The sequence below is a fragment of the Eschrichtius robustus genome, chromosome 12, assembly GCF_028021215.1.
Source record: "Eschrichtius robustus isolate mEscRob2 chromosome 12, mEscRob2.pri, whole genome shotgun sequence".
Classification (NCBI taxonomy): Eukaryota; Metazoa; Chordata; class Mammalia; order Artiodactyla; family Eschrichtiidae; genus Eschrichtius; species Eschrichtius robustus.
The window spans coordinates 84,765,533-84,784,660 of NC_090835.1; the positions used below are offsets into that span (position 1 = coordinate 84,765,533).

General features: G+C 47.5%; 1 protein-coding gene across 7 annotated transcripts; it reads right to left on the minus strand.

Annotated features, from left to right (window-relative positions):
• Positions 1–106: 106 nt before the first annotated feature.
• MSH5 (mutS homolog 5) lies at positions 107–17,445 on the minus strand. Of its 7 annotated transcripts, none has more exons than XM_068559265.1 (25): positions 17,387–17,445; positions 16,827–16,977; positions 16,419–16,542; positions 15,881–15,961; positions 15,633–15,695; positions 14,807–14,928; positions 14,511–14,620; positions 14,217–14,252; positions 13,812–13,894; positions 12,657–12,702; positions 9,526–9,664; positions 9,347–9,409; positions 4,579–4,707; positions 4,207–4,279; positions 3,937–4,046; positions 3,620–3,700; positions 3,300–3,387; positions 2,870–3,059; positions 2,643–2,769; positions 2,077–2,226; positions 1,644–1,718; positions 1,150–1,293; positions 810–947; positions 576–649; positions 107–353 (listed from the first exon to the last, which is right to left on the minus strand). In XM_068559265.1, the coding sequence occupies exons 2-25, from the start codon at positions 16,962–16,964 to the stop codon at positions 242–244; spliced, it is 2,496 nt and encodes an 831-aa protein (XP_068415366.1). In that variant the 5' UTR covers positions 16,965–16,977; positions 17,387–17,445; the 3' UTR covers positions 107–241. The 7 variants fall into 7 exon arrangements, with proteins under 7 accessions (XP_068415366.1, XP_068415368.1, XP_068415363.1 ...); XM_068559267.1 differs by having other exon boundaries at positions 810–899; positions 1,644–1,721; XM_068559262.1 differs by having other exon boundaries at positions 1,644–1,721.
• Between the last annotated feature and the right edge of the window lie 1,683 nt (positions 17,446–19,128).

A 19,128-nucleotide genomic window follows, 5' to 3' on the forward strand; every position in this document is an offset into this window, starting at 1 on the left:
AATGAGGCAGGGCAGGTCCTTCTGTGGCCTGCTGCTTCCTATTTCATCTCTTTCCTACTCTCTTGTTTTGTTTTGGCTCGTCTAAGGAAACAATAACTTTCTCCAAAATAAACTTTATTACTAACATGAAACAAAATTTTCAGGGAAACTGAGAACTCTGGGTGTGAAGGAAGTAAGGAAACAAAGAGGGCCTGGCAGCCTCCCGGGGTTTGGGATGTGGAGGAGAGCCCAGGAAGGACGCTCAGAGGATGGTGGTGGCAGCAGGCAGCACTTCCTGACTCATGAAAATGTCCAGGTCCAGATTGGGATCTTCCAAATCCAGTTTCAGAAACTTGTTTACTAACGTCTGGCAACTGAGGGGAGAGAGAACAGTGAGATTTATGGAAGCATGGATAACAGAATCCCTGAGCAGAGGGAAGAGGATGCAGCACAGGAAACCTGAGAACTTGAAAATTTAGGAATTTCAGGAAGAAATTTTGAATCTTTAAAGGGCAAGAGGCTGTCTGAGTCCCTGAAAGGGGTAGAAGAGCTGCAGAACATGCTAGAGAGAACAAGGACCCTGGGCCTGCACTCACTTTTCCATTTGTTTCTCCTTTAGCAGCTCCTTGACAGGCTTGATGGGCTTTCCGCTGCAGATCAAGTCTGAGACCTAGGACCGAGGAGGAAGGGGCAGAGGTGGGCATGGGTGTTGGATAAGAGAAGAGAGAGTAAGGGTCAGAAATCCCATGGGCCCAGAAATCCAGGTCCCTCAGAGAAGCAGGGACAGTGGGAGGGAGCCCTGATGGAGGCGGTTGCTGTTTGGACCTCACCTCCTTGCCACGAGCAACGAGTTTCTCAGGAAGCCCAGCCTGGGCAGCTGTGTGGGAGGCATGGCTGGCATTGGCAACACCTTCGCAAACCTGATAGAAGAAGACAAGGTCATTCCCATCTTCACAGGTCTCCATGGTCTTAAAAGAGAAGAAAAGGGGAATGTTATCAGTCATTCTGCTTCCTGCCCCAGTCCATTGGTCAGTTGCTGTGGAGAATGAGAAACAGAAAGGGACATGGTCCCTGTGCTCAGGGAGCCCCTGTTCTGATGGAGAAGCCAGTTCCCAGCTCAGGGAAATGCTCGGCCTAGGGGCCCCTAGGGAGCTGGATTGGTTTCCTCACCAAATACTGCACGAGGGGCCCCTGTGGCAGCAGCTGTAGCTGAATGAGGCTCAGAAAGTTGGTGGCCACGAAGATGTGGGGGCACGTGGGCCCAAGCGCCAGCCAGTGTCGGATCACGGCCGCCAGAAGCGCGAGCCCATCCACCTGTGCAGAGGGCAGGGGTGAGGCTGTGGAACCACAGGTGCCCCGTGCGCCCCTCTCCTCCTGCCAGGCCTCTCCCGCCTCACACTCTGTTTCTTTTCCACCCACACAGTGTCGGATCACGGCCGCCAGAAGCGCGAGCCCATCCACCTGTGCAGAGGGCAGGGGTGAGGCTGTGGAACCACAGGTGCCCCGTGCGCCCCTCTCCTCCTGCCAGGCCTCTCCCGCCTCACACTCTGTTTCTTTTCCACCCACACACCCCTATTCTTTTCCAGGGGCGCAGCCGCACCCTCTTGTTCCTTAGCCCTCCTTCATTTTCCCCTCCTTAGCTCCTCAACAGCTTCTCCCCTTACCGTGTTGGTTCCCTTTCCGAATTCATCGATAAGGACCAGCGACCGCTCGGTGGCATTGTTCACTGCTTTCGCCACCTGCTGGGTACCAGGTGGACAAGGGAGAGTTTCAGAAACATTCGAGGCCTGTAACGCACTGACCACAGTCTGCCTGGCAGTGAAGCTGCTTGTGTATGTGTCCACCCGACTGGACTGCAAGTTCTTTAACGGCGAGACACATGTTTTGTTCATCCTTTCATTGCCAACAGTGCCTCACACAAAGCCGGGGATCGATAAAGGTTCGCGGTACTGATTCTCCTGGTCTCTGAACTGGGTGCTCCCTGCCCCTAGTGCAGAGAGCAGGCAGCAGAAGGAACGCTTTTCCTGTTCTGAACATTTTTCACGGGTAGGGTTCCTTCCCCATTATCCCCCTCCCCCAACCCTCCCTCCTTTTGACCTGGTTGAGGTCGATCATGAAGGTAGAGAGGCCAAGGGAGATGGATTCACAGCTCTGGATTCGGGTGAAGATGGCGTCTACTGCCCCGATTTCGGCTTCCTCTGCTGGCACAAAGCTGCCCACCAGGGCCATGAATGTGATCAAGCCTACCTGGATAGGGGAGGAGACAGGGCCCAGTGCCTCGTGTGGCTGAGGTGAAGGTGAGGCTAAACTGAGGGGAGAACAATAGATCAAGAGGGATGGACACAGTTTAACAGAAGATCACAGCCCCTTCTGCTCGCTTTAGAATCAGTAAAGGGCAGGGAGTGAGCAAAGGCACACTTTAATTCAGAGGTGGGGGAGGAGAATTCAGGCCATGGAATGATCATTAGAGCATGGCTCTCCCTCAGGTAGAGAATGAGAACTTGGGAGGAAGAGGAGCAGCGGGTGTGGGTTATGGTCTTTTCATGACAGCTGGGGTCAGAACACAGTGGGAGAAGAGCCGTAAGGACCTGGGTTGACTGGCAGGTGGGGGATGGAGACAATGGAGAAGATTCCAGAGGCCCAGTTTGTAGGGATTCCTCTACCTGTTTGAGGTATATGCTCTTCCCTGAGGAGTTGGGTCCAGTGATAACTTTGACCCTCCCTTTGTACCCCCCGCATTCTGCGGAGTTGGGCACGAAGGTTCGGGCACAGAGTTCCATCAGAGGATGCCTGCAGTGGGTGGAGAGGTACCTTGCACATGGCCTGTGGATGCAGAAGATGGGGCCTTTGGGCCCCTCTTGTCTATGCCTCCACCCTTTTCTGTTCTCACCTGCCATTCTGGATTCGTACCCCAAGGAGCCGTGCGGAGTAATGGGGCCTTGAGTAGCCATAGTCCCGGGCGGCACTGGCAAGAGCCAAGAGGACGTCCAGGCGGGAGGCAAGGTCCAACACCCGGGTCAAGACAGCTGCCCGTGCCAGCACCTGACACTGCAGCTGGTACATCAGCAGGATCTCCTGGTCTGGGGGCAGGTAAGGGAGGGAGCTGGGGGTCAGCTCCAGGGGAAAGTGAAGGAGAGACAAAGAGGCCAGCAGAGGGACCCAGAAACAGGCTTGCAGATACCATCTGAAATACCCAGAGACATTCAGAAAAGGCAGAGTCAAAGAGAGAAAGAGAGCGAGAGCAATAGCAGGAAGGAAAGGAGCCTATCAGAATCATCTCCATGCTGCCCGCTCCGCTCCAGCCACTCGCTTCTCCTCACCCCGGATGTCGCAGTGCAGGTCCCCCAGCAATGCATCCAGCTCCTTGGTTCGAGCACTACGATAGTGAAGCTTCTCCTCTGAGAGGAACTGGATACAAGGGTTCAAAGCTATGGGCTTTGCTTCTCTCGATCCTCATCCTCTCTAACCCCCGCTCCAGCCCTGACCTTGATTTCTTTCTCCTTTGTCTCAGAGCTGGTAAAGATCAGAGTAAAACAACAGAAGAGGGATCCCACATTGGGCAGTGCTGATGGGGTAAGGCCTTCCCCTCAGCTGCTCATTCACTTTCCTTATCAACCCCTACAGAGGTCAAGGGTCTCACCATGAAGTCCAGACCCTCAATCTCAAAGTCATTGGTCTCCACCATGGAAGGCAGGCGGGGAATACAAAGAAGGAAGCCAATCTGGGGAGAGTAAAAAAGAGATAAAGCAGAGAGTGATGCACTGGGCACTTTCTTTCCTTAGAGGAAGCCAGAGTCCCCTATATCCCCCAATGCTTCCCTCAGGGGGCTAAAGCCACCAAAAAGTGTTCACGTTCTTCAGATTTCTCCAGGGTTTTCTTATGTACTAATGTGTCCTTCATAAGCCTAATGTCCCCCTAAAAAACCCCTGGGGAGCACACCCACCCTCCTACCCTCACCAGAGGGATGTAGATGACACTGCATGAAGGAATACGGGGGTCCAGATTTTCCAGCTCCTTCCGAGCCACCTCAGTGAGGAAACTGGGAAGTCCTGTCAGCCTTCGTTTTTCTAGGAGGGTGAAAGACACGTGGATATCAAAAGTAAGGTTCCTGCTCTGGTTGCGATGATTATCCCCAGTTGTAGTGGCCGCCTACCGAGAATGGTACCCCATCACTGGGCAGGCTCATGTTTCAGTGCTCACAGGCCCATCCGTACACCTAACACTCACTCTCATCAATTTCAGGATCTATGTTGGGGAGGACTGTGAAGCGATTTTCAGCAACACTGCCCTCAAAGTCCACCTGAGGAGACAAGAAGTCCAGGTTCTTTACATCCAGCACCATCTCGTCCTGTTCCTCACCTCTACTTGGGCCCCTTCAGCCCCTGCTTTAACCCTAACCCTCCAAGCCTCCAAGCAGATCCCTGATATTTTGCCATCTCCTCTCACCATCCCATCCCTTGGTCATCCAGCAGACCTCAGTGTCTCCCATGCATCCCCATCTTCCACACCACATTCCCCAGAGCCCAGTCGTTCTCTATTATACAAACCCATCTCTCTCCCCTAGTTTCCCAGGAGCTCTGCCTCTTTCCTTCCACTCACCACTTTCCCAATGAGGCTGGCAATGTGGTGTAGGTCATCAGAGAACTCTTGGGCAATGTCCCGAAAGAGCTGAATGGACTGGGGCAGGGAGCGGCAAGCATCCCTCAGGCCCAGGGCACTGTACACTGTCTGTAGGAGAAATGGACAGAGGAGAGTGGCCCAAACCCAGGCCGGGCTTAGGCGAGGGGACAGGGATGGACTGAGAAGAACAAAGACCGATTGGGAAAAACACAACAACAGAGAGAGATCTCAAATGCAAAAAAGAAAACAGTGAGAGAGAAAATGGTATCTGCAGAACTCTTCACCAGGCACCACACTAAACACTGAGGCTCCAAAGACAACAAAGACAACTGGGTCCCTTGTCCTAGATGGGCTCGTGGTCTAGTAAGGAAGACAGAAATACACCCAGAAGATTTAAAAATAAAGTGGTAGGTGCTTTGATAGAGATTTGTACAATATCCCAAGAGAGAAGTTTGTACAGAGGAAGGAGAAAGAGAAATGGGGATATGAAAGGCAGAAAGAAGTAAATGAGCAGAAGGGGCAATGACAGCATTCAGGTAAGAGACAGCAGGAAGAGAGGATGGGTGAGAGTCACTGAGAATTAATTCCCCAGCGTGAAAGTCAGTGTGACCTGAGGTGGCTGCTCTAACCAGGGATTAGACTGAGTGGATAGACCCAATCCAAAGGACATTGACTGAGCCTCACTCTGTGACAGAGGATATATAAAGTGTGTAAACCAAAGGGTTTATAATCTAGCCATGATGGAAACAAGCAACAAAAACAATGACTACCCACAAAAAAGATTGACCAAGTTGTGAAACTGACTAAAATACTAAGGAAGTTCAGAGAATAAGACTAATATGGGCTAAAATAGTTGGGATAGCTTTGCAGAGAAAAAGAAATGAGCTTGGTCTTGAATAAGGCAATTCCAAAGGGAGGAGGGTATTCTGGGTGGGGGGAAGAGCATGGGCAAATGAATAGAGGTAGGAATAAGAACTAACACTTATTGAATGTTTACTACCCGCCAGGCAATATTCTAAACTTTTTACATGTGTTAATTTCATTCAATTCTCAAAATAATCCTAGGAGATAGGGACTAGCACGACTCCATTTTACAGATGAGCAACCTGAAGCACAAAGAGGTAACACAATTTGCTCAAGTTCTCACAGAGAGTAAATAGAAGAGCTGGGAATTGAGCCCAGGTGTCTGGCTTTTAACCACCATGCTATCCTGAGCAGGAACATGGTGGGTCTCCCAGGCAGAGTGCTTGAACGCAGAGCCTGGCCTGGGTGAAGCCAAGGATAAATGTTAAGTAGTGGGAGGGGATATACAAATAGTCACACACATCTGCTCACGTAAAATAAAACTGAAACTACTTTATGTGTTAGGTAAATATACTGTAGAGGGCTTCCCTGGTGGCCGCCTGTCAATGCAGCGGACACGGGTTTGAGCCCTGGTCGGGGAAGATCCCACATGCCACGGAACAACTAAGCCCGTGCGCAACTACTGAGCCTGCGCGCTAGAGCCCATGAGCCACAACTACTGAAGCCCATGCGCCACAACTACTGAGCCTGCGCTCTAGAGCCCACAAGCCACAACTACTGAGCCCACATTCCACAACTACTGAAGCCCGGGCGCCTAGAGCCCGTGCTCTGCAACAAGAGAAGCCACCGCAATGAGAAGCCCGCACACCGCAACCAAGAGTGGCCCCCGCTCGCCGCAACTAGAGAAAGCCCGTGCGCAGCAACGAAGACACAACGCAGCCAAAAATAAATAAATACATTTAAATTAAAAAAAAATTTTTAGGCTCTCTTGCCTTCTGAGATGGCCCCCACTCTGTCTGTGGAGTGTGTTTCTCTCTAAATAAATCCACTTCTTAAGTATCACTTTGTTTCACACTGAATTCTTTCTGCAATGAGACATCAAGAACCTCAAATTCACTGGGAACAGAACTATAGCAGCTGCTGCAGCAAAAAAGCTGGAAACTGAAACCATGCACAGAGGAACTTCAGACAGTCACTGTAAACTTCGAATAGCGGTGGAGGAGGAGTAGCTGGAAAGCAGATGTTACAGCTGGAATTCACATTGCTATCTTGAGCTAGGTGGTAGAAGCCACATGCTGAGGATGGCAGAACAGGAAGACAGAAGGAGACTGGGTCACTGAGGACTTTATGAAACCACCCAACAATCATGGACTGCTTATTTTTATCCTTTTCTATAAAAGATAAACTTAATCTTATTTAAGCCAAAAAAAAATTTTTTTTTAAAAAGGTTATCTATAGGTGGAGAGAGGGAAAAGGGATAGAAGCTACAATTAATTGACTATACCTTGTTTGGGAGATTTGACTTTGGAACTGTGTAAATATTCTACATAATTATAAGATTAAATTTTAAGAAGCAATTATTAAAAATCAAAAAAAGAATGAAACAAATGAACATAATGTATATCCAGATAGTGACATAACCACTTGAAATAGTGACTAAAACACAGCAATTTGACTGTATATCCCTAGAGAGAACAGAAAGCACTATACCTCCTTCCCCCCAAAAAATCTTAAACAGTGTTCAATAATCATATAGTTGGTAGTAACGGTGATATTGCTATTCTAAGATTGTTGTGGATGTAATGTAGGAAAAAGCAAATAAGTAATACTTTGATTTTCTCATTCCTAGTGTTATTGAGACACAGAATCTCCAGTATGGAAGAAGGAAATATTGAAGAGGATAAAAATGGAATATACAAGAACCCTGTGGTACTGAATTTAAATAGGTGATATCACAGATGTAGAAAACAAACTAATGGTTACCAAGGGGGAAACGGTGGGGGAGGGATAAACTGGGAGATTGGGATTGACATATACACACTACTATATATAAAATAGATAACTAATAAGAACCTACTGTATAGCACAGGGAACTCTACTCAATACTCTGTAATGACCTAAATGGGAAAAGAATCTAAAAAAGAGTGGATATATATTTATGTATAACTGATTCACTTTGCTATACAGCAGAAACTAACACAACATTGTAAATCGACTATACTCAAAAAAAAATTAATTAAAAAAAAAAGAATATAGATACAGTGATCTCTGGATATCAAAAAACTAAAATAAAATAAATAGGTGATGTCAGTACTAATTTATCATGTATTTTATTTTTTTTAAAGTTCCTAGATCTGTCCACAGAAAAGGCCTACAAGCAAAAAGCAAAACATGCTGAGTACCCTCTAGCATTCACTGTGGTATACAGAAATACCATTTCTCACTAAAAGGAACCAGGGCTCCTCAGAGAAATGTCTGGTTCCGGGTCAGAACGGGTAGGTGTAAATGGTATATCTGGTACATCTTGTCAAACCAGAGAGTGGGGAAGCTATCCAAGTCTACTAGTGTCATGTTAAAGGACTCAGAAGCCAACATGAAGAGGCTCCCATTGGCCAAAGATGGAATAACTCGAATATGTGTAAAGATTAAAAATGCAGTGAAAAAAAAAAAATGCAGTGGCCTGAAGCACGAAGACATCTCTAAGTTTGTAATGATACTAAAACAACAACAGCAACCAAAAAAACTCATTGGTTGCCTTGGAGGATTATGGAACTAATTTCGTATTTGCTGATAGCTGGACAGATAAAATCAGGGGGAAAAAAATCAAGCAATGTTCTGTGATATCACTAGGTAACCAAAGAGTAGATGAGAGGAAGTCTTCCTTCCAGAAACGTTCTGTCTAATAAATGAAGAAAGAATGACAGAATTAGAATAACACTACTTTGCAATCTCTAAAGAACTAATGGACTTAGATATTAAACATCAAAGACTGCTAACATCACAAAAGGAGAGTCAGACATACTGACATTATGTTCCTCCATTTATGAAACACTATTGAAAAAAATTAAACTTGAAGCTGATCAAGCTTCTAGATTCAACTATTAATTTACAGAAATTTTAGAAGAGGAGAGAAACATGTCAAAAACAGGGAATGTAATCAGTGAAATTCAGGCTAAGGAAAACTCTGCAGGACAAATAATCCAGCTTCTTCAACACATACATTGCAAGGGGGAAAAGACATATATATGGAGAGATGGAGAGATGGGGGGAGAGGGAGAGGGAGGGAGGGAGGGAGGGAGGGAGGGAGGGAGAGAGAGAGAGAGAGAGAGAGAGAGAGAGAGAGAGAGAGAGAGAGAGAGAGAGGAGAGAGAGAGAATGGTGAAATGGAGAAGGAACCCATAAAGGAGACTCAGAAAGACATCATCCCATTGCTATATGAACATATTTTGATCCTAATTAAACAAACTGTAATTTAAAAAAATCATTACATTTAAGAGATAAATAGAAATTTAAACATGAGATAATTGATATTAAAGAATTACATTAATTTTTAGATAAGATAATGGCATTGTTATTCTTTTTTAAAAATAATTTTCTTTTAGAAAGCATATTGAAATATTTATGGGTGAAATGACATGATGGCTGGGAACTGCTTCAAAATAATCCAGGAAAAGGAAAGTGAGAGAAGATATACATGAAACAAGATTTGTATGAGTCAAAGTGTTAAAGCTACATGGTGGGTACATGGGAGTTCATTGTATTATTCTCTCTAAATTTTTTTTGACGATTTCCACAGTGCAAAGTTTTTTTTAAAAGTGTTGGGATTAAAAAAAAAAAAAAAGTGTTGGGATAAAGTTGGACCGAGTGACGAGAGTAAAGAGGGTTTGGAACACATGCTGGGGGTCTTAACCTGGACTTCTAGATTCAAGAAGGGAGGTCTTACCTTGTAGAGAACCTGCCAGTCACTGACCTTGGTGTGGGACAACTTCATGCGTTTAAGAATCAGCTGGAGTCAAACAAGGAGACAGCCGCTGTTTTCCTTCTCCCACCCTAATGCCCCTCAAGATGCCCAGCATTCCTCAACCTCCTTCCCCACCTCCCTGCCCCCAACCCCGAGCTCACAGGTACGTTCTTGATGTGACCCAGCAATCGATGCAGCATCTGAGCCATGTCCAGATTCTGGGGTAACAGGAAAAACTGAATGACATCCAGACGGGAATTTAGTTCCCCCAGGTCCTGGGTTGGACGTGTGAACCATAGCCTGGAAGTGAGGGTTGGAGTGAGGAGACCAGAAATTACATCTGTTCTCATCACTGTCTTGATCTCAATTTGTGAAAGTGTGCATTTGGAGGTCCCTGGGGATTGTGGCAATATGTATCTGCACTGGTAAGTACAGTGTCCTATCTATGCAGGTGTGTTTATTTGCATCTACTGAAAATCTCTGGATGTGAGCACAACTGTGTGTATCTCGGTTTTGATGGATATGACCATGTGTCATTCCATGTGGATATGTGATGGAGTTTGTCAATATTTTAGAGGGAGAGCAGTGTGTTGAGGCATTTGAATGCCAACACTCTAGCTCTCTCTGCAGCTGAGTAGGAGTGAGTCAGAAAGAGTTTGTATATCTGTATTTAGTGAGTCAGAAAGAGTTTGTATATCTGTATTTAGCTATTTTAGCTGTATTTAGCTGTGACATTCGTCTTTTCATGTTCTTCCTGTGAAAGTATATAAATGTTCCATGTAGAATAAGTCCTCAATTCATGATAATGTTCATCCCTGCAGAGAAGAAAGTATTGGGTAGAGATACTTAAAGGGCTTCAATAACATTGTCTTATTTTTAAATTGGCTAGTGGAAACACAGAGGTTTATATTATTATTATTATTATTACCTTTTCTGTGTCTGAGGTTATTTCCTAATAAATTAAATTATTATACAGAAATAAACGTCTCATCCGTATTTGTCTAATTCTGGGTATCCCTATCTCCCTGTGGCTATGAAGAGTGTGAGATTCTACAAGGACCTGGGAGCCCAAGGATTCTTTCCTACATTAGAGCAAGCCATTAGGCATACCATTTTGTATAAGAGCCAATCTGTGAAGACACTGGGGCCTAAGGATGTGTATCTCACACTGTAGTCTACAGCCAGTTACCCTGGGTTAGAACATCCCAGGTTAGAATGAAGTGGAAGACTCATGTGGATTCGAGGGTGGGTTTTAGGCACCTCTGCTCCTTGGCCACAGAGGAGCAGAGGTGCCTGAGGCAGTGTAGGCCAGTCTGTGAATACCCTCCCCACCTGGAGAGCACGAGCCTCACCAGACTTTCTTATAAAACACCTGGGTAGCTCTGACTCATGTACTTCGAGTGCCTGGAGGTCTTAGTCGAGCCAGACTCAAGTCAGCTGAGGGGATGAGGCCCTTAGAAGGTAAGCAAATTGTCCAAAGTCATGCAGCTAGTAAGAAGTACAACTGAATCTCAAACTCAGGTCTCCCACCTGCTAGGACAGTGCTCTTTAGAGCATACTGTGACATTTAGTCACCTTCCAGGTGCCCTGTCTGGCTTCAGGCCAGCTGGGCCCTTGGCTGATCATCAGATTGTGATTCTATGCCCTGCAGGATCCTATCTAAGGAATCTGCACCCCTCCCTCACCTTTAACTCAGTTCTCTTCTCCTTTGAGAATTCCTTCCCTTTCATCCCTGGTTGAGATTAGAGATCTGCGCCTGAAGCACTAGAGAACGTCGAGGTAATTAAATCACCCCACCAATTACCTGGAGATGGCCTCAGAGATAATCCTAAATTAACCTCCACAAGACATACATTGCAGGGCAGGTGGCATGGGGAAAAGATTGTGCACCTGCAGGCTAGCAAAGGTTTCCTGAGTTTTTAGAGATGATGTAACCAGTGTGCTTGCATTCTACTGCGTACAAGGCCATGTGCTGAGCTAACAGGAATGGGCCACTGCATAGAGCTCACTCACAGCTATGAGGGCAAGTAGATTCACCAACTAATTCCAACCTGATGTGATAGTGCAACTAGAAAACATAAACAAGCACTATGTGACCACACAGCAAAGTGCACGTCAGTCTCCTCAGAGGTGCCTGTGAAAGCTTCACCAGAAAGGTGATAGTTGGGTTGCAAGAGGATGTAAGACTTTGACAGGTGGACAGCAGGGGAAAGACTTTCCAGAGGGAACAGCCTAAACATAGGCTTGAGGGGGAATTCCCTGGCGGTCCAGTGGTTAGGACTCCGCACCTTCACTGCTGAGGGCCTGGGTTTAATCCCTCGTTGGGGAACTAAGATCCCACAAGCCGCACGGCCGAAAAGACAAAACAAAACAAAACAAAACAAAACATGGGTATGAATGAGGAGGTAAGCCTGGAAATTAAAATTGAGGGGCCCTGAATGCCATACTGCTAAAGATGCGACCCTTAATCATGCAGGTAATGCGGAAACCTCCTGAGGTTTATGTTTTGTTTCTACTTAAGCTTTAAAAAAAAGGGGGGTGGGGGAGTGACATGCTCAGACCTCTATTTTGGAATGAAGAATAGATTGGAAAAAAGAAGCGTTTAGAGGCAGAGACCAATTTGAAGGTGAATGCAATGCTCCAGGTTAGAAATGAAGATAGCCAGAATTAGAGCAGAGGAAAGAGGGAGAAGGGGATGGCTGAGAGAGACATTTCTGGATAGAATCAATAGGTCTCAGTGAATAATTGAATATGGGTGGTGAGGGAGAAGCATCAATCCAAGGTTCAGAGCCTGAGAAGCTATATTGCCAGCAATGCCATTAACCAGAAAAGGGAATGCAGGAAGAGGAACAGGGCCAGTGGGTGTCAGTTTGGATGCTCTGAGTTTGAGCTGCCTATGGAAATTGCAGGTGGCGATGATGTGCAAAGAGCATTCCACATATGGAGCTCGGAACTAGAGATACAAATTTGAGAGTCATCAGAGAACAGCTCAAATTTGAAGTGTGTTTTTAATAATTAAAGATATTACCATGTGTACATTGCTGTCTCGTGATTCTGCTTCTGCTGCGTGTATGTGTGAAAGTCCGTGTATCATCAAGTGGGTACATGTGCATCTGTACTGACAACGTAAAATGAGAATAACACTAGCTACCACATGGGGTCGTTGTAAGGATTAAATGTATTTAGCCAGCATTCGGGAAAGGGCAGTTGTTTTCATTACTACTAAGGGTGGTGTGTTTGAGTCTACAGATTGCCTGCATTAACCTGTAGCACGTGTGTGACTCCTACTCACCTGAGCAGTTTCTCTCCCCACTTACAGCGGCATCTGTTGAGGATTCCTGTTGGGAGTTGGGGTATGGAGTGAGCCTGTTACAAGCAGGGTCAGGGAAAGGAATGTATGGATGTGTCTAAGCTGAGGCATCAGGGTCAGAGGTTTGGGTGTTCGGCTGGCTGGCCTGGGGGGCGTTCCCCAGATACAGGACACAAAGGCAGCCAAAGCCAGAGTGTGGCCACAAGTCTGAGCCGGGATTACCTTACATGGGCTTGGGGGAGGGAATGGGCACTCACAGGAACACTCAGCCAGAAAAATATGCAGAGCAGGCATAGTTAGACTCACAAAAAGCCCAACACATACACGTAAACATTAGACACAACCCACTGAGAAGCACAGTGAAACCATGTGGTTACTTGGGGTGATGTCCCCAATACACCCTAAAGCCTGAAACAACTATAAGAGATAAAGACTCTATGCAAAGCAAACATGGGAGTTATGCAGTTACATAACTCTCCTCTATACATAGGGCCTCCCAAAGACCCTAGACAGGTACACCACTAGTAGGAATATTCATACAAAGCCAAGGAATAAACATGGAACTGGTAAAGTAAGAAATGATACTCAAATGACACTGGACAACTACACTGGACAAGGTTTCGGGAAGATGCCCAAACTGAGGGAGAGTACAAAGAGGATAATAAAGCTGGATTGGGACTTCCCTGGTGGTGCAGTGGTTAAGAATCCGCCTGCCAATGCAGGGGACACGGGTTTGAGCCCTGATCTGGAAAGATCCCACATGCCGCAGAGCAACTAAGCCCGTGCTCCACAACTACTGAGCTTGCACTATAGAACCCGCGAGCCACAACTACTGAAGCCCCCGTGCCTAGAGCCTGTGCTCCGCAACAAGAGAAGCCACCGCAATGAGAAGCCTGCGCCCCGCAATGAAGAGCAGCCCCCCATTCGCCGCAACTAGAGAAAGCCCGAGTGCAGCAACGAAGACCCAACGCAGCCAAAAATAAAAAAATTAAGAAAAAAAAAAGAAGCTGGATTGGAGCAGAAGAGACAGCTGGCAATGGGATGAAGTGGAAAGAGAGGGGCTGGGATACATCTTTGGAGGCAGCTGCTTTTCTGGCAGGCCTGTGTAGTTTGGGATGAGGGAGGGGGCACACCTACCAAAGAGGCTGAGCCCCTCCTTGAGTCCACTGGCCACTTTGTACACTGAGGGGTGAGGCTCACTCTTAAATATCTGCAGAACACTATCAGGGAGAAATTAGGGTAATTTGTATTTTAAAAGGCAATTGAGAAAATGGAATGGGGATTGGGAACACCTCCTGAGATCAAGTCTTGATGTAAGGTTTGTCCCTCACTGCTCTCTGCCTCAGTTTCTCCCTTTAGAAAAGGAGGGTGACACCTTTGTGCTTTTCTTCTTCTCTCCCCTCACCTCTTCTCTTTCCTTCAGGGAGAGAGCTCTTAATAGCCCCAGGATTAAAGAAATTGGAGCCCCGTTAAGGATTATTAGAGCATTAAGCTTAATCCTTCTCCCTCCCCAAAGATGACAGCTTGCCTCCATCTCCTTACCTGTAAGTGTCTTGATCTATGCTCACCAGATGGGTCCTGAGGACAGAAAACAAGCAGAAAGGAAGGTGGCTGGGGTATGAGAGGTATGAGTTCATTCTGAAGTTATACCCGCTTAGCTCTCCTTCAAGAGTACTGTCTCAGTTTTCTCCCCAGAGCTCCACACCCTCTCAGGAGCTCCTGTGTGTCCTAGAGCACTTTACCAGATGGGTCACTGCCAACGCCCCCCATCCCGTCTTACTTTCCAGGCCTCCCAATCCCACCTTACTTTGGTTGAGGTTAGGGTAAATGACCTACAACACAAATTTCTTAAAGCCTAGGATGGGGACGCTGACGTTATAGTCTTCCAGTTCAACCCCGATTCTTCTTCGACCCATGAACTTCAGCAGCCCTCCAAGTGCTCGAACCTAGGAGGGGATCAGTAGTGGAGGTGGGGTAAATCCCAACGTCTTGGAGGCTGGACGACACCAGGGAAAACTACTATTTTCCAGGGCTGGGCTAGTATCTCCCAGGACTCAAACCTAGTCTCCAGGTGCTTGTGCCTTTCTCTAACCTGCTGCAGCCCAGTCCTTATCTTGCAGGACCCATCTCACCGTGAGGAAGCAGTCAAAGGGGATGATGGAGGAGAGGAAGAGGATTTTCTCAGTGCCAGTCATGGAGTCTGGGATGAAGGAGTAGTTTCCAGAAAGGAGGCGCTGTTTGCTTATTTCCAGGCCTATTTTGAGGGAAGGGAGGGAAAGATCTTATAGCCCGATTCTTCAACTTATTTTAAGAATGAGAAAACAGAAGCAAGAGAGATGATGTGGCTTGCCAAATTCACACAGGCAGTTAATGTAAGGCTGAGACAAGAACCAAATTTTCAGACTCTTTATTCTACATATACTATAAAGAAGTTTGGCTGGGAACATAAACTGAGAAAGATAAATGGCTCAGGAGAGTAAGATATCTGTCTGGAATTGGGGATTTGGGGTCAAAAAAATCACATTAACAGAGGAACTAATAACATGAATGCCCTAACATCTAATTTAGGATAGAACATTCCCTGTCCTTTTTGCAAAACCTGGGAAGGTTATGGAAGTGTCTTCTAGATGAATGAGGTCACTGAGGCAGTGCCTTTTTTTTTTTTTTTAAGGGGCAAATGGCTTTGGCTTAAACGGGAAAATGCCAACAATCAAAGCTGACCAAAAAGTGTTACTACTCCCTCTTCTCACGGAAGGCCCTCATCCCTAGACAAGCCTAAGCTGCAGGTTATTAAAGGGTAGGGATTAGGAGAGATCGTGGGGAGACTGGTCATGGGGCTTGAAGAACACAAAGGTTTAGAATGAGATAGGGCTGAGGGGAGACCTCTGATGACGAAGGTGGAGTTAGGAGAAAGAAAACTGGGATGGGGGATTGGGCAAAGCAAAAGGGAGGAGATACCAAAATCCACACTTGGCAAATATATGATTTCAGGTCTCTTAGGCTCTCTGTGCTCTTGGGAGGCTGTGAGGGAGGCAAAGAAAGGGCCATCAGTCTGTACATCTCAGTCCTTCTGCCGCTGTTCCACCTTCCCTCTCACCCAATTCTGGTCTCCTGGCTGTAGCTCCCCACAAGACCCTTTACTCTCCTGGAACATTCCATAATTTAGTCCTTCCCCATTTTCCCTCTCTCCCTTACTCAGTCCTTACCAAGCTTCCCCAGAAACCGAGTCATATTCTCATCCTGTTTGGCGCTCGTGACAACAGACTGGGGATGGATTTCATCCAGAACTTGGAATGAGAATGGAGACCAAATGAGTTCAAGGATCTTTATCTTTTGACTAAGAGGGAACCTGTAGCCCTCCCCTTGCTATCTCCCTTCACCCCTCAGAAACTTATTTCCTCCCTCTAAGAGTAGGGAGTGCCCACCACATTGGGAGCATAAGTCGGAGTCAGACATGAGATTAGAAAAGGAAAGAGTAGTAAGACTGATGGGGTGGTGGGAGGGAAGAGGGGTGCCCAGGAAATTATCACTAGACTGTAAACCCTTAAAGGACAGACATGACTGATTTGCCCAGGACTGTATCTCCAGCTCCTGGTACATTTGTGAATAATGAGATGAATTCCTAAAAACAACAAAGGGGGCCTCTAGAAGTCAACTAATAAAAATAGATTGAGTCAGGTAAGGACCTACGAGTGAAATACACTTCTAATCCCAGAGTAGAGGAATTCCTAGTTCTGTCCTCACCTCTCTGGAGCAGCCTGAGGCTCTCGTGGTCTGGGGCATCTGGCATAAAGTAGATGGTGGAGTCACTAGTGTCATAGTAGGCAATGCCCAGGTATCCTGAGTTCCACAGCACACACAGATGAATCTGTCCGGCAAGGAAGAAAGGAAACTAATATTTGAACCACTCGTTAAGTGCAGGGTTGAGGCATGCCTTATTTAATTTAAATTATTTTATCAACTCTCTGAGATAGGCATCGTCACCCCCATTCAGTTAACGTGAAACCGACATTCAGCGGAGGGAAGTGACTGGCCCAGCTCTTCTTCCCAGCCCCTTTATAGTCTAACAATCAGACGTTCCAATCAACTCCCTGCTCTCCAGATTCGAGCTCTCGCTCCTCCGACATCGCCTCTCCGCCCCCCGCCCCAGACCTCCGCGGGCTCCTCCTCTTCCTCCTCCTCGGCCTCCCGGGGGTCCGGCACTGGGGCCGGGCTAGGGAAGCTGGCCGAGGCCTCCCCAGGTCCCGGTCCCTGCGGCGTCCTGCCTGGGGTCGCTCCTACGGAGGCCATGGCCTTGGAGGCTCTGCGGATGAAGAAAATGAAGGCGGTTCAGGAGCGAGATCTCACCCGCGAGCAGGCGGGGGTAGCGGGGCGCGCAGAAATGCAACTCCACTGAGAACTAATGGGAGAGGGCTGAGGGGCAGGGCTGCTAGGGCCTTCCAGAGCTGTGGTCACAGGTGCAGGGCATCTGGAGGGGCGACTTCTCGGGTATTTCACTTAAGTACAGACTGTAGAAAACACCACTCGCCCCACCCTCATTCCTGTCACGCGGAGGTTGTATTTGGAGACGGTCTGAGGGTCCTGTGGGACACGTTTTGCACGCCTCCTCTCTCTGCCCCTGCCAACCAAGCCCCCAAGATCACAGCCTCACGCCCTTGACTTCCCCACCCAGTTGCGGACAGCTCGCGGCGTTTTCCCGCCTTTTCAGTCACCTCGGTCGCGACGTGCGCGAGACCGCGTCACTAAGTGTCGCGGGCCCGCGGGAGGGTGCGCCGACGCGAGGGCGGGGTGCGCGCGCACACGCCCCGCCTTCTTAGCCGCTATTGGTCGAAGAGACCCGGATCCTGCCTAGAGATCCAACAGAGCGAGAGGGAGGAGGGGACCGCAGACAAGGGTGGACGATGATTGGCCTATTCGCATATGGGGCGGTGCCAGAAGTTCAAACTTCCCGCCCTCTGCTGTTGCCTAGCAACCGGGCCTCTGGCCCTTGATTGACATGGGGTGGAGCCTGTGAGAAGGTCATTAGCAGAGCTAGACTCCGGGCCCCCGGAAAGGGTCTAGGGGCGTTGGGTAATCTGGAGAGGGGGCCGACCTTAAAGGAACAGAGGCGCGTTTTTTTTGGTTTTTTGTTTTGTTTTTGTTTTTGTTTTTTCTGGAGAGTGGAGAGAAGCAACAGTAATTCAACCTATGCCAACAATTCTAACTTAATATTTATAATGAGCTTAGAACAGTGCCTGGCAAACATAGTAAGAGCTACGTGAGTGTTTTAAATAAATAAGCGGAAATAAGAAGCGAGACTCCTATCTCAGCCCACCTTTGCCTGTTTCCTGGGTGCAGAGTATGATCACTCCCATAGGGACACCACAGGGCCTAATTAATAATTTCAGCGCCCCAAGAGAAGTTGGAAGCATTCGAATTTCACCAAGTTCTGGCAGAGAGAAGCAGACCTGCTAAAAAACACCTACACCCCTACTGAAACGTGCCCCTACCCCTGCATACACACACACACACACACACACACACACACACACACACACACACCTCTAAGGACAGAAGGGTGTCATTCATTCATTCTGGGCCAGGTGGTGGACTCAAAACAGGGAACATAATTAAATCCCTACTCCATGAGCCTAATTTTTGAGTGTGTGTGTCTGAGGGGAGGAGAAGCAAGGAGATAGTGAAGGAGAAAGAAATAAACAATCATATACTTTTAAAAACATCTCTTAAAATACATCTTCACCCCCAGCTTTGTTCTGGGTACTCTGAGATGCGGAGATCCCACCCAAGAGCTTAGGAAAGATGGTAACCTGGCTCTGCTAACCAATGATTGGAAAATCCCCTCTAGTGAGAAAGGTGGGGGAGTGAGTTAAGGGCTAGGTTAATGGTTACCCCTGGCAAATTGTTTAGCAACGGGGCTATGGAAACCTGGAGGAGGCCAGGTGACAGCTCTAAGAAGTGTTGGGGAGGGACACACGTTCCAATCTGGGGTGGGAAGAGATTAGGGACTGGTTTACCAACCTGAGGAAGGGGAGGGAGTGGAAAGAGAAGCCTGGGGAGGAAGAGGGGAGATACTGAGATAGGAGAAAAGCAGGGGCAAGGAGATTGAGATGGGAGGGAAACTTCTCTGATGCAGGATTTGGGGGTATAGCCCCTGGCTTCAAACCCATGCGGCACTGATGGATGGTACCAGGAGAGGGCAGCGTTACCTGTTGTTACCTGAGAAGTTAAGGAGAAATACTTTGTGGGTAGCCATGCCAGCTAGCCAAAGTCAATATTGATCAAGGCAGCTCTAGCTATAAAAGCTGTAGGGAAAGAGAGGCAGGGGAGAAGCTGCCAAACCTGTTTGAGCTCAGGGCTGGCGCCATTTGCCTGAATCTTCTCCCAGAAGGGAGATTTTTGTGGGGCAGATTCTCTGGTGGACATGGACCAGCTGGAGCAGAAAAGGACCCTGGGA

Bases quoted from the DNA above. Each gene is read 5' to 3' on its own strand.
- MSH5 (XM_068559262.1), bottom strand. From the start codon at position 16,964: ATGGCCTCCGTAGGAGCGACCCCAGGCAGGACGCCGCAGGGACCGGGA. The intron at 14,621-14,806 runs GTGAGATGGGTC...ATCCCCTCCTAG, and splicing joins CCTTTGACTGCTTCCTCACG to GTTCGAGCACTTGGAGGGCT. The intron at 12,703-13,811 runs GTAGGTGTGCCC...AACTCCCAACAG, and splicing joins GGAGGGGCTCAGCCTCTTTG to GAATCCTCAACAGATGCCGC.